Raw genomic sequence first — 14,941 nt, 5'->3', positions numbered from 1 at the left:
TGCAGGCATTTTTCTCACCGCCAAGTGATATATAGCAATGAAGAACGTTGTGGAACGATTCCTGTGCCGAAATGGGGTCGAGCCCTTCGGAGTAAATAATTAGAAGCAGGTGATTATAGAAACAATAACTCATTGGAGGGAAATGAGAAGCCAGGTTTGTGAGACTGAGGGAATTGGAAGATAAATTTACCTATAAATTTACTTGGGCGGACAGGATTTTGAGCTCTCTTCTGGCTCAGTTTATTCTAAGGTAATATTAATAAACACTGGTAGGGGGAAAAAGAATATAAATGCAATAAAAATTCTTTCAGGAAAGGAATAAAGAGGGATCCTGCCAGAGTGATATTTTATTGAAAGTTATTAGAATACCTATCTTTAGTTTTATGATCCCTAATTCAGAACCAAGTAATTTCAACATGTGAATTAAAAATATGAAATTCATATTTTAAGACAGGATAGTGTGAATTATTACTTTTAATATAGGACTTTGCTAATATATAGGGACAGGAGAATATTTTCCTCCTCTTGAGAAGACAAAGTAAGGTCTTTAATCAGCACCGTGGAAAAATGGGTGTGATCAGATCCATGCGCTACATTTCAAAACCACACATATTAGCTTCCCAAGGAAATGTGACAGATAATATGATGAGATGTAGGGAATGGAAGGAGGAAAAAAGTCTGATAGCAAGATATTAAATTCATGATTATTATCCAAATTTTCATGAGTAACACAGTAAATCAAGTGACTGCCATACTGTCATTCTCATCATACCTCCCTGCACTCCAGTCAGCCCGAACTACTCATAGACGTGCAAATACACTCTGCTTTTTCATACCTTTGCAAGACTGTTGTCACCTAGAATGCTCTTCTCCCACCCATAGCTCTCAGCTTCCCAGCTACTCTGCTGCATGTCCCTGAGCGCTCATTTTCCACTTCCCCTTTGCCCAGGAGCTATCTCTGTTCCCCTGCTGTTTGCTCCCTCAGCAACTTGTGTGTATGCTTGTCATAGCAGTCAGTTTACTATGTCAGATTTGCCTGTTTACTTGGCTGCCTCTTCAGGGACTGTGAATTCCCAGAGCAGAGGAACCGTGTTTTATCTATCACTTTATCCCTCATCCCTGTTACAGTGCTTGACACATAGGTGTTTGACAAATATTTATTAAAGTAATAAAGGAATGAATGGATGAGCAAAACACCATTGTAATATAGTCATGTATCACTGACAGTGGATGGAGTAGCCCAGCCACTAGATCAAATTATTTGGTTTGGAGTAGTCGTAGATCTTTTATTCCTCCTTGAATGACTTATTAAGTTGGTTTGTGACACGCGGGAACCATAATAGGCAAACACTTTCAGCCTAGCCATTGGGAGTTGTGAGAGCTCTGGACAATCATTATGAGGGGGAATGTGGAGAGGATGACATGGAAGGTACCCTGATGAACATCCTTGACATGACTACACAATTAGAAGAGTTTCGTACTTGAAAAATAATTAAATAAACTTTAAAAAAGAATTGAATAAAAAATACATAAATAAAAATTTAAAAAAAAAACAATTAGAAGAATTTCCTAAAGCAATGCCGCAACTTGACGGAGAATGGGTGGGGGGGGGGCATTAAAAACAGCAGATGTCACTGAAAAATGTCTACACCTGTAGTTGTTATGACTACTAAAAGAGTTTATGCCTTAACTTCTTAGCACAAAGCCTGAATATAGAAAGTGTTTAATAAGTGTTAAATGTGATTCGTAGGCATGTTTCTAGATAGTTCAAATATCTGACTACTTAAAAGTACTGACTACTCTTTTTCTCTAAGGAGCTATGAGTAATTATGAAAAATGGTTGTATTTTAGGAAAACACACGCACACAGCCTAGGGTTGCTACATGCTGTTTAAAGACAAAAAATCTGTAGTTCTGTTCTACTTACAATAATTGTATCCTCAGCCTGCGTGTATCTGCAGTCCTATACCAGCCATGGAAACCAGTAGTAAAAGAAGTGTGCCTTTTCTTCCAAGGTTGAGAGTCAGACCCTGTGTTTATTTACTTGTAGTTGAGGAAGGACACAAATAAAAATACTAAAAGGCACTCATAAAGCCTTGGGTGTTCTGAAGTTAACTTTGAATCATATTGTCATTACTTTTGGATATGATCCTAAGTGCATATCCAAAAAACCTTGGCTTGGCCTGGCTGGTGTGTCTTAGAGGACTGAGTGCTGGCGTGAGAACTAAAAGATCACTGCTTTGATTCCTGGTCAGGCCACTTGCCTGGGTTGCTGGTCCCAACGTGGGGTCGTGCAAGAGACAACCAATTGTTTTTCTCACAGATCGATGTTTCTCTCCCTCTCTTTCTCCTTCCCTTCTTTCTAAAAATAAATAAATAAAATCGTTTTAAAAACCCTTGGCTTATAGTTGTTGAGGTTTTCTTTTTGTTTTGTTTTTTTTTTACATGGCAGGGACAAAGATTGCAAAAATAAATGAATAAACAAGTCATTAAACATAGTGTTCTTAATCCTGAGTCCTCTGCAAATCAAAACCAGCTGCCTCTGACAGAGCAAGTTTTTCTGAGACCATGCAGTGTGCTGGGATGCGCACAGCAGTGCTGAGAGCCAGGTTCTCCAGATATACAAACACTGGTTCAGTGTTGAGCAAGGAGGGTTGGAGATGTTTGTCGTTGCTTTGGGGGTTTCATGGGCTGTGGCTGTAAATAGTGATGATGAGGTTTGAGGGACAGAAAAGAAGAGGATGAATTCACATGTGACCCGCCCAGAAGGTCTGGACTCAGAGCCATTGGAAACACATTGCATTTCAATGATTTTCCCAGCTCTCTTAGAATCTTCATGAGTATATTTGTTTTTATCACCCCTCGTGGCAGATGTATGGATGTTATTGATTGATTAATTGGTTGTGTTAGTTTTAGCTAGTATCTATTGAGCACGTACCATATGCCAGGAACACAGCTTCACTGTTAACATCACATGTAAAGCAATACCCAACCAGTGAGGAGACTCTCTGTGCATTTCAATTTACAGATGAAAAAACTGAGACTTGGAAAGGAGAGGTAACTTGCTCCCCCAGGTTACCAACTGAGAGTGTAGTAAAAAGAGTCAAGCTTGCTCTTACCACACTCGGCTAGTCTGCCTCTCCTTTAACCTTCAAGCCTAGCCACCATTTATCAGAGCTCCTGGGAAACGTGCTTCTGTTTCCTGGGAGGAACTTTGCATTTATCCATGCAAGAAAGATTGTACAGAAAACAAATCTCTAGGATCTGGGCCTGGGGACAGCGAACTGGAGAGAAAGGGGGTGAGGACATGGACGAGCATGAGCCTGGGGTCTGCAGCGGGGGTAGGAGCACTCTGGGGACAGAAGTTGAGGTGGCACTGAGGAAGGAGGATGTAGCGATGCACAAACCACGGGGAGCAAACTTGTGTAGTGTTAGAAAGTGGAGGAAGAAGAAAACAGTAAATACCCTTTCAACCTCAGAGTCTAGCACTTTTCTTGAAAAAAGTTATATCATTTATTCAACCAACAAACATGAAAATAGCTTTCTTAAAATTAAGTGGAATATTCTACTAATATTATGTTAATGTGTTTTGGAGTTTCTATTGCTATTGTGCGTAGTTTTTATACATTTGCTCAATGGCCTTTTTATTGCCTGGCCTTCTGTTCTTCAGATGAGCTCACTAGGTTTTCATTAAGTCACCAGGTTTGATGCTTTTCTAGGGACCAAAGCTAGTTAAGCAGCGTATGGGCCATTTTTGCCAGGCCCTTATCATTGAGTCACCAATAATTTTCTAATTGATTATACTTTACAAGTGTGTTCTCAACCACTTTTTCATTACTACCCATTCAGGAGTATTTTTAGACATTTTCTTCCAATTGCCCTTATCCCATTAAATTTTAATACCACAGATATACTATATATTCATTAAGTACTGTGGGCTGTCAGTAGGTCATGAATGCTTGTGATCTCTAAGATCCACTCCCTCCACCCAAACAATCCTTAACTGTTTCCCAGTGACCTAACAGTGACTGTGGCCCTTTCAGAAATGGTGTTTGCCTCTTACAGTTGCCTTCTGCATGAGTCAACATTCATTTCCCTCGCCACCTCCCTTGCCCAGTTAACCAGGGATGCACCTGCGTGGGGCCCCATCACGGCAGCAGCCCCCAGGGCAGTACGCTCACCATTTTGCTCACAGTGAAAATGGGGCTCCAGAGCACAGCTGCCAGCCTCCGTTGCTGGAAACGAAGTGTGCACTTCATTAGTGTCTAATTGAAAAAAATGTATGTTTGAACATTCTTTTTCCATTAACTTTAAGGAAGAACAGGTGTTGAAGTATCTGCCTGTCAGATGTGGAATAAAGATCAATAACGTGGTTTAAGGCACCTCTCTGCCACTGTCAGTTCTAAGTGAAATCAGTTGCCTAATATGGTGTCTCTACTGTTCGTTGCTCCGTCCAGTCATTCTATGCCTATCATGTCTATTTCAAAAGGATGCTGTCTGGAAATACTAAGCAGATGGGTTGTCATGTGTATTCGTTTTCTTGGGCTGCCATAACAAAGTGCCACAGACTGGGTGGCTTATACAACAGAAATTTATTTTCTCATAGTTCTGGAATCTAGAAATGCAAAGTCAAGGTGTCAGCTGAGTTATTTTATTTTGAGGCCTCTCTCCTTGGCTTGTAAATGGCTGTCTTCTCCCTGTGCTATTAAAACATCGTCATCCCTTTTGGTGTGTCTGTGTCCTAATCTCACTTTGGATAAGGGCATCAGTCTTATTTGGATTAAATTTACCCAAATGAATTCATTGTAACTTCAATACCCCTTTAAAGACCCTTTCTCAGTCCCACTCTGAGGTATGGGAATTACAATGTCCACATAGGAAATTAAGGAGACACAATTCAGTCCACAATATCATGTAAGGAAAGGTAGAGAGAAGCCTATGTGGGCCACAAGTGCAGACTTAGACGAAGATGTATCTGTTCAAACCCCCACTATGTTTCTCACTGGCTGTGTGTTCCTCAGCAACTTACTTAACTTCTCTGAACTTTAGTTCACCTTAAAAGTATAGTAATTATCCTTGTCCCAGAGGACTGTTATGTGATTATGTTGAATTAACTAACAATAACTATAACTAATAAGTGTGTATACCTGTTCAGCACAGCATCTCGCTTGTAATTTCTTTTCCTCTTTAATATAGATTCAGACTCCAATGCATTATGAATAATGAGATTAGCAAGCCAGCATATACTCTATATATTGAATGCCCTTAGGTACATAGTAGGACATAAGTTTGTTTTTTGCATAAGACCTATAGATTAGTTAATTAATTCAACAGTATTTCTTATGCATGGACTGTGTACCAGGTACACAATGCAGTCTCCTCAGCTGTTGTCTCTCAAGAGCTCTTCTCACTGCCCATACCCACAGCCCCTATATTTCTGGCATCAGATTCTCTGGCACTGCGGGGTTTCTGTAGGATTCAATAGGAAAAAAAATGTCTCAAGTTGAATCACTACTGTTGCGACAAATGTTTTTCTGCTCTCCAGAAATAGTCTTACCTGTGTTCAGAGACTGTTGTGTGGTGTCTCTCTGCTGGCCCACATTACTAATTCAGCTAATTGCAGCAATTACATAAAGAAATCACTGCTAGCGAGAGAAGCCATTATGCATTTCCTGAGCAGACTGCATTCCACAACGTTCATTAATTATGCCCGCCTATAGATTCACAACCACCAAATCATACACTTGAGACTGCACACCACATGCATTTGGAAGCCTCTCAAAGCTGCAGTGCATTTCTGGGCCAGCTTGCAATCTTGTATTGCCTACCATTTGCAATAGCCCTTTTCCTGCCCTTCCGAGTCCCAAAATTGAAATTAAAGTCAGAGGAGGGTCGGGCTGCACAGGGTCGGGCATGACAGAGGTATGCGTCCCTGAGAACTACTTTGGGTCTCTCAGCTTCACCTAAGACCCACACCGATTGTCTGGACCCAGAGCCATTCACAGCTACACAGGAGTTAAAAATTCTGCCTTCTACAGCATACCCTCTTTAGAGAAGAGAAACAGTAGTAATGATGGAGGCAGGACACAATGATAAGCCATTTACGCTTTTGTTCTTTGGTGTCCTTATCTCTCTCTCTCCTCCCTCTTCCCCCACAGCCAACATCAGATGACCTTGTATCATCTGCTGAGTGTTCAAGCGATGATGAAGACTTTGTTGAATGTGAACCGAGTACAGGTAGGTTAGGTCAGTCTTGTTTTGCTTGCTTTATTTGTTCATTTGCAAAAAACAATACATACATATATGTGAATATACGTGTTTTATATATATTATAGTGTGTTAATGTGTGTATTTTCTATATCTATATATGTATAAGCATACATATATAAATATCAAAATATATTCTAAAGCATCAAATCCCATGGAAGGAAACAGGAAGTCATTTCCTTAAAAGTTAAAGAAAAAATCCATGGTATGTGACCAAACTTGGAGCAATCAAACACTCAGGTCGACCACTGGAACAGTAAATGCTTAGTAGCCAGCAGCGGTGGCTCTGAAGCTGACAGGGCGGGGTGGGAGCCTGAAGAGGCCTGTTTTGGAATGGCACCGAAACATGAACCCCAAGTGGCATCGCAAGGATCATTTCAACTTCAGGAATTGCTCCGAGTCCACATGGCAAACAGAACAAAACCAAAACCCAAGCAGCAACAAAAGCGTTTTCCATGGGATTTCAACAGCAGTTAACATGGTGTGATATGTATACTAATTTTGTTAATTGGGTGCTTAGATAATTTCTGCAGCCGCAGAGCAAACACAAAATTAGTACTGAGCCATGTCAACCGCTGGGATGCTTCAGTGTACGCACTGGGCTGAAGCTCGCAGGGCTTTGGCAGTTGGCAGCTTCGGTGTGTCCCCATTTGCACCCAGAGACATTTTGATGATTTATGGTCTTTCTTTACAGTGAGCTATGTGTGATGTAATGTCCAGCAGGCAACTGCAATCCCTGGCTGTTTCCTAGCAACTTTCCCAAGTTGTCTGTTTGGAGACTTGCTATACGTTGAATATTTATATATACATATATAATAGAGAACAGATATCATTGAATTTCTGTGTATGTTTCAGAGAATTAAAGCTGGAGTTGGGTTGGTATCTTTTTTCTGCAAAAGTTAAGAAAAACACATAGAATTTTCTAATCGATTCTTTGGATTGCTTTATTTTTTCCTTTCCTTTAAAAAAAAAGGCTAGCCATTCAACATTTTATTTTGATAATTTTAGAAAATGTTAAGCTTCATGAAGAAACACTATAGCAAAAGTAAAAATTTTCTAGGTGGTACCCCAAAGTGACTTACAATTTTTCAACTTTTGTGGAAACCTGACTGCTGGTGTCTTGCAAGTGGCTTTGGATCCAGGAAGTTCTGTGGGTTCCCATCCGTAGTGTTCCTTGGGGACACAGTACTGTGAGGGCCGTTTCACTTCCGAGTGTGACCTCTTCCTTTGGAAATCCTGTTATGTGGAAAGGAAGTAGCTGTGACCTAGTTAGTCAGATTGTTTCAAATTATTATGTCATTAGCTCAAATTATTAAGTGTGGCTTTAACTGAAGACAGTATTATTGTAAGTGAAGTTAGACAGAGAAAGAAATACACCACAAAGTTTCACTTCTAGGTGGAATATAAAAGCAAACCAACCAACCAACCAAACAAAAACAAAAACAGACTTACAGAAACAGAGACCAAGGGGATGGTTGCCAGAGGGGGGGGAGCAGGGGGAATCACTGAAAAAGGTCAAGGTGAATATAATGTATGTTGCCGTGTATAATGAGCACCTTTCAGCCAAAAATTTTGAGAGAAAAATAAGGATGTTCATTATACATGTGTATAATGATTACATACCATAGGCAGAATATGGTTATAAGAATGCCATGTATAATATGCACAAAAGTGTGGGTACACATTCTACATGGCAAAATATGATCGTCAGTAATATCGCAGTAAGTCTGCAGGGTGAGAGGTGTTTACTTGAATTAGTAGGGTGATCACACTGTAAGGCATAAAAATGTCAAAACACTGTATTGCCTACCTGAAACTAATAAAACTAAGATAATGATGCATATCAACTATACTAAAATAAAATAATAAAATAAAAGAAGGCAGATGCATCCAGTCTATACCGGAACTTTGACACCAAGTTTTTAGTTCATGAATTCATCCAGTAATTCATTCAATAAATATTTCTTAGCACGCAGGCATTCTATTATATTTATACCAATATAATAACAGACAGCATACAGTGTATCTCTAGGGTTGAGTCCTTTCTATTCTAATAATTGTCATAACTGAACTGTCAGAAAAATTAGAATAAGGAGTTTTACTATCTAAATTACCTACCCAACAAATAATTTTTGTGTGTGTTAAGCATGTGCTAGGTATTGAGGTTTTAGATGTGAATATGGCAAGATCCCCAGACTTTAATTTGGATTCCCTGTTCATTCTTTCTCTAGTTTGTATTGCTTTCATAGCAATGATATCTGTATCCATATACCTACACAAAAATGTTTCATCAAATCTTCAGATTTTAGTCTTCTTGTAATAATTAAGGATTGACTATTTTAAAATATTACCATCATCTTTCCCTATACCTCCTCCTCCCACATAATCATCTCCACAGCAACCTCCTTAATAACGCAGAAGGGTTTTCCACGCTCATAAGTTTTAGATCTTCTGGGTTGCGGGATCTAAATGCCCCAATGGGAGATCTGAATGGCAATATATATGTATATTGGCATTTGGTATTGAACATGAACAGGTCCAAACTTGAATGGCATTTGGTTTTTAGTGGTTGCATAAGTGTTTCAGCTGATTCAAAGGCAGAAGACAGAAATTCAATGCCAGTATTTTCTTTAGTAACACAATTACATGGGGCAGGGGTGAGGGGGGATTAAAGCAGTTTTTAAACAATCTGCTCCATTTAGCAAGGAAGTAGGGGAGAGGTATATACATAAACCAGTGCCTACCCTGAAGCAGATAACATACAGCTCAAAGACACTGATGTTGGTATCCCCTGCCTGGAATTATTTAACTCATTGCATTTGACGGATGAGCATTCCTTCTTTCTAATATTTACTCCATAAAGTATTCCTGGTAAGAAATTAAGCTACACAGGGAAATATGTCAGGGACATATTTAATAGAGGAAGGAGATGGGTATTCCTGTTGATGCAGAAGTTTTGCCCTTGGGACCAGATTAACACCCGATGGAGGTTACCTGGCACAGACCTATCAAGCCCTTTTTTTTTTATTAAATGGGAAATAACTCTACAGTCTTCACTTTCCAAAACACCCAGATTAAAAATCAGAAACAATTGAACAGTTATTTCTGTGCTGCCTAGAGAGAAGCCCTCCATTGCCCATGCAGTAACAAGTAAGGGTGACAATTACATCACTTTGACATAAATTTTTGATTTTGAGATTCTATGTGAATATTGAGATTAAAATTCTGATTTTGAGCACCCTAATTTATTACCTCAGTTTCTAAAATGCTAATCTTTTCCAGGGCTAATGTTCAATGTCAATACACTAAATTTGATTAATTACCTACGCCTTTTTCTGCTTTCCTTAACATTTTCTCTTATCTTCTCTCACTATATGAGCAAGTTTTTGATTTTCTAGCTATCTCAGTTATGAGTCATTTAATTTCTAGAAGTTCTTTTCTGATTAACTGAAGTCCACTAGAAGCTCTTGCTTTTCATAAATTTGGGCAGTTCGGTATATGCTAATTCAACAACTTTTCATGTGGGCAGCACATTTTTTAAAAACTTAGTTTTCTTGTTTAATTTTCTTTAAATCAAAATCGACTTTAAAGCTGCTGAGTTGGAGTCAGAGGTAAGCCATTGCATCTCACACCAAAATCCCACCTTGGAACCCAGGACATGGTTTGTGTAACTTAGTCTTACCGTGTTCAGAGACAACGTAACATTTTTAGGAGTCTGGTTGATGATGGTCTGGAAACCTTGTAAGTCCAGGAGATCTCAAATTTTCTTTGTGTATTTTCTCTAAAATATATGTAAATGAGATCTTAAAAACAAGGAGCACCGCCTACCCTACGCCATGACAAAAAGACACAAAGCGAAAGCTCAATGAGTATTTATTGACTGAATTTGCATAACTCACAAAGGGCCTCATCATTTTACATTGAAATTGGAGATTTTTCATACTTCTGCCTTTGTCCACTTTTAAAAAGCTAAATAAAACCCATTAAATTATTTAAAATCTATAATTTTACATAAGTGAATATCACCCTAATAAATTCACATTTCTCCAACCAAAAGAATTCTCTACTTTCCCTACCCCTTCTCTTTCTGGGAACTAGAGCATTTTATGAGTAACAGATCATAAGATCACAATTTCTAAGATCACAATTTCTGAACATTGCTTTAAGAACCCAGAATCGAACCTTTAAAGTATAAAATCATAATGAACCATCTGCCTCAAATGAAAATTTAGAATATTTGAATTAGGACTTAACTACCTGAAATTGAGGGTGAGGATTTTAACTTTCATAATTTATAAGAGCTGATTATGTTTCCCACAAAGGAACTCAGTGTCTACTTAATGTTTCAGATTTGTGACTTTGCATATAAACCTTTTCTTTTTCAACTATACTCTATTGATATTGAATGTGCAGTAAGCTCCTACTTTACCACACTTCCTATATCTTTGGATTCAACAATAAGAAAACTACAGATGAGCTTGAGAGGATTCAAATAATACTGGAAAATAAGATTTTTTTCATGAGACTATAGAAGCCAAATGACAATTAAAATCTTCACCAAGTTCACCTTTGTGATCTAAAAACACTCCGAAATATAGAGAAATTGATGAAATCAACTTTCCATTTCTACTCTCTCCCTCCTCACTTTTCCTATCCACAGTGTCTCCATTTTAGGAAATAACATCAAAACAAATGTAATGTTAGCTTAGCTTTTTTTTTTATAATTAGAAATGATCCGCTCTCTGAATTTTATATATTTATAGTCTCAAGTTCCAGAAGTCCAAGGGCAGGGGTCACAGAGCAGAGTAAAAAAGATAAAGAGAAACACCTTCTACACCTGAGAAATGGGAATGGCAATAATTAACAACTATATTGATTTATCTAGCCATTACCCAGGGATGTATTTTTCTGGTGGTCAATTAGCCAGGATTTTTGCTTTCACGTTTGTTAAATGTTCTTTGATCCAACATCAAGGAGCTGCACTTCCACCAGAGGGCAGCCGGTAAAAGGAAGCAAAGATGAAACGCACCCACTAATCAATAAGACTGTGCTAAACAACGTTTGTAATGGTTGGACTGAGTAGGATGTTTAAAGCAATGGTGATAATCTGAGATCACAAAGTAATTAGTATTGCCCGAGTGTGTCTTGGACGTATTTTTACTCCTCAAATCTATAGTCCTCACATTTGTATTTGATGTTATTATTAGTTGCACCATGGTATCTACCCGATGCGGGTGAAATTTAAATGTGCTGAAATACCAATAGCATCCCCATATTTGTGTTCCCCAGGTGGAAGTGAATTCTTAATTTTTACCAGTTTGAGATACCTCAGTAAAGTGTTTATGATATGAAAATCTGGCATTGAATTGCTTAAAAGCTCGCCAAATAATTCGTTTTAATATGCCGAAACACTGTGGGAAATGCACCTGCAACGTGAAGATGTTAATACTTTTCTAATGGCAGATAAAAAAAATAGAGCCTTGTTCTCCAGAATCCACGGGTGAAAGAAAGGAAATTGTTGGCTTTAAGTCCGACGTTTGTGATCTTATGCGTTTACCAAAACACATTTATATGTTTTCATCAGTGTCTCCGGCAAGCTTGAAGAGTTAGCAACTCGTATATTTTTATTACAAAAAAGGTATTTTTTTATTTTAGAAAGATTTTTTTCCAGGTGGAAACTCATGATTGGTAAATAGAATCTTGTTTAAAGGTAACTAGTCAAGTGGCTATTAGCCAAGTAGTAAACGCTGCATAAATGCCAGAGACATGTCTGAGACTCACAGTGTCCAGGACTTTACCATGGAGAGCTCAGGCCAACTTAAAAACACTTCAGGTAAAAGGAGAACAGAAGTAATATGAGCAATTATTTAGCTTTGGAAAGTGTAATGCAAATAAATGTAAAATTCATCAGTGTAATTCATCCCTATTGGCTGTAGACATTCATCATGTTTACATTTGAGTTATAATATATTTCTAACATATACAAAAGCAAACAGTGCCTCATATCGTAAGCCTAGGCTAAATCCTACCAATTCTTTAACATTGTTTGCTGAGCTATAAATTAATAGAATATGTTCATGGGTGCTTAACATGCTAAATTTAATGTTATAGTTTCTGTCTTCCTTAACCCAATAAGCGATAAACTGTGTCAGCGCTGGATAATCCAACTCTATCCCAGCCCTAGGCAATTTTTAAGCTATTAGAACAATATGTGCCCTTTAAGTCCTTAATGATAAAATGCTTTGAAAACTAGAGTAACAGCAGAAATATAACTACAGGAAAGTCTCCTAATTGGCTGTTAGGCAATTAGGCAATTCATGGCTCAGGCACGGTGCACGTAAAACATGTGCCTCGTGGATTGATTATGATCGTGGATTCCGTAACAAACATAAAAAATCTAATAAAAGTTAAAAAAATATTTTCATCTCCATTACCCAAGTTTTTCCGGTATGTTGGGAAGGAAGAGGAATCAATAATATTAATGTGTATGTATAAATACTTTCATTTGAAAGTTTAATACATTATTTATTTATAAAACCTTTGTAGTGACTACAATGAGTTCATTTACTACTAGGGAAGACAGAAAAGGAAGGAGAGTAAAAGGAAAGAATGGATAGGAAAGGAAGAAACTGGGGATAGTCAATAGAAATGCCTAGAACAGTATCAGAAATTTATAAAGAGGTCTTTCATTCCACAAATAACATACCCCATTCACAGACCATCGACAGGCAAGACAAATCACAGATAATGATGCCAACCAGTGACAGAACCAGGTAACCCCAAAGGCCAGTTTTCCATGTCTTTGGTGAGGGACACAGAATTTCCTGTCGATTACAATTGAAGAATTAATACAGTTCAGTCATAAAGTTTTCTTTGAATTCCATGTATACAGCATGGTCTAGGGCCAGGGCTTCTTAGATAATAGGCTGAGCATGGGCCTGTCGAATTTCAAGCCAAACTCATGAGAACTTCCTGATTTCAAACGCCAGTGCAAGTAGTTGATAAGAAGTGAGCTTAATGAAACCATTAAGCAAGTACCCCCACCCCTGCAAAAATTTAATACATAAAGAGGGATTGGGTTTTAAAAGGGAGGCTTAATGGGTTTTCTTTTATTCTTTATGTTCTGTATTTTTTCTCCCATAAGCCCCAGTATATGTACTGTGTGTATATATATATGCATATAATTATATATGTGTCTACTACATACATAATGCCTATCATTCCACATATATGTAGACACAGTATAAATGAGATTAGACTAATGTAAACAGAGATTAACAACAGCCCCTGCCATCAGTCATGTGTTTTACACAGAAATTCACTCCATCATTCTCACATCAGCCAACTTAAACCTGCATGACACAGTTTTAACTTGGTGAATAAAGCATGCTTATTTTCCTTTAGTTTTTCCTCCTTTATCATAATTACAATGATGGTTTCATAATCCAGGTATCCTTGAGAGGGGTAGAGAGAAAAAATTACACATATATATCTATCCATATATGTACATTCCTATGTATATATATATAAATAGATATATGCCCTGTATATATCTGAAGAACATTTTTGTTATTTCACCTCATCTTGTGCCGCATGAATTTTTGGTGGTTCAATTTACTTTATTTTATTTTGATTCATATTTAGTATTTTGGTCCTTATGGCTATTTTTAACTCATTGCTATACTTTTATGAGTAGTTATACTCATTATTGTTTAAATACTGTGAGATATATAGATATGCAAATCAAGGCAACAAAATCTTTTCTTGCCATCCTACTCTTGAATTTTCCCCCTGCAGCTTATCCCTCTAGTATTTATGCTTAAAAAAAAACACAATCCCCAACAAGATCTAAGAAAGTTGTGTACACAAGAATGAAACACTGTGTTTTCCTCTTCTTCCTCCAATGTATATTTTTCCTTTTAATTTCCTTCCTTTTCCCTTTTTATTTGTCCCCATATCTGCACAGGCCACTTGTCTTTCCTTCTCCCCTTTGTGACAATCAAGAGGACAAAATGAGTCAGGGGAATAAAAGAGAGAGAGAGAGAAACATGCAAACCAAACAAGGAAATCCATCCCTCCCCACAAATTTCAGATGGCATAAAAAGAATTTTATTGCAGATACAGAGTATTTGTTGTATCTTTTATTTCTGGACAAGCCCAGGATCATTGTGTGGCATGCTGTATCAGTTTTGTAGCTAATCAACTAACCATGGTCTCCATCACCAGTGCATGGGCTGTAATGGCGCCATCTTGTGTTTCATCCAGGGGGTACATCCAGGCTAACCCAGCAAGTCCAGTGTATGAGTTTGGGGGGTAACTTTCTTTGTAGTTATAATGCCATGGGTTCTTACTTTTATTATTATCTGCATCGAGTCACGACAGCCCAAGAACCGCTCCCGCAGCATCCTTGTATGGTTTCGTCCTTGTGTTTGCTTTCTTTGGCCCAGCAGCCAAGCATGTGTTTCTTGTCCGGCACATCTGTCTTGACATCTTGTCTTGAAGTCCGCCGTTGTGATACCGTCCTGTGATTCTGTTCTCTGTTTGTAACACGTGATTTCAAATCCTCTTCCTTTATTTCTCACTCCCCTGTTGTTTCTACTTTTAACCTTCCCCCCAGGGAACTTCACAAAGAAGCAAAGCAAATTTTCAGTCGAATTTTAAGGCTGATAACTGTG

At 38.1% G+C, this 14,941-nt stretch overlaps 1 protein-coding gene across 1 annotated transcript in view; it reads left to right on the top strand.

The window, feature by feature from the left end:
- The window catches only part of NRXN3 (neurexin 3), a 1,509,805-nt gene that overhangs the window by 1,455,606 nt on the left and 39,258 nt on the right, over positions 1–14,941 (top strand). Inside the window, exon 23 of the mRNA XM_037031267.1 lies at positions 6,158–6,236. Coding sequence (XP_036887162.1) covers positions 6,158–6,236 — 79 coding nt within the window. The remainder of the gene's footprint in view (positions 1–6,157; positions 6,237–14,941) is intronic.

This window comes from Sturnira hondurensis, unplaced genomic scaffold (assembly GCF_014824575.4).
Source record: "Sturnira hondurensis isolate 20B ecotype Veracruz unplaced genomic scaffold, ASM1482457v3 Scaffold0021143, whole genome shotgun sequence".
Taxonomy (NCBI): Eukaryota; Metazoa; Chordata; class Mammalia; order Chiroptera; family Phyllostomidae; genus Sturnira; species Sturnira hondurensis.
Note: the sequence above shows the minus strand (reverse complement) of the source record. Positions and strands in the feature narration are given on the sequence as shown.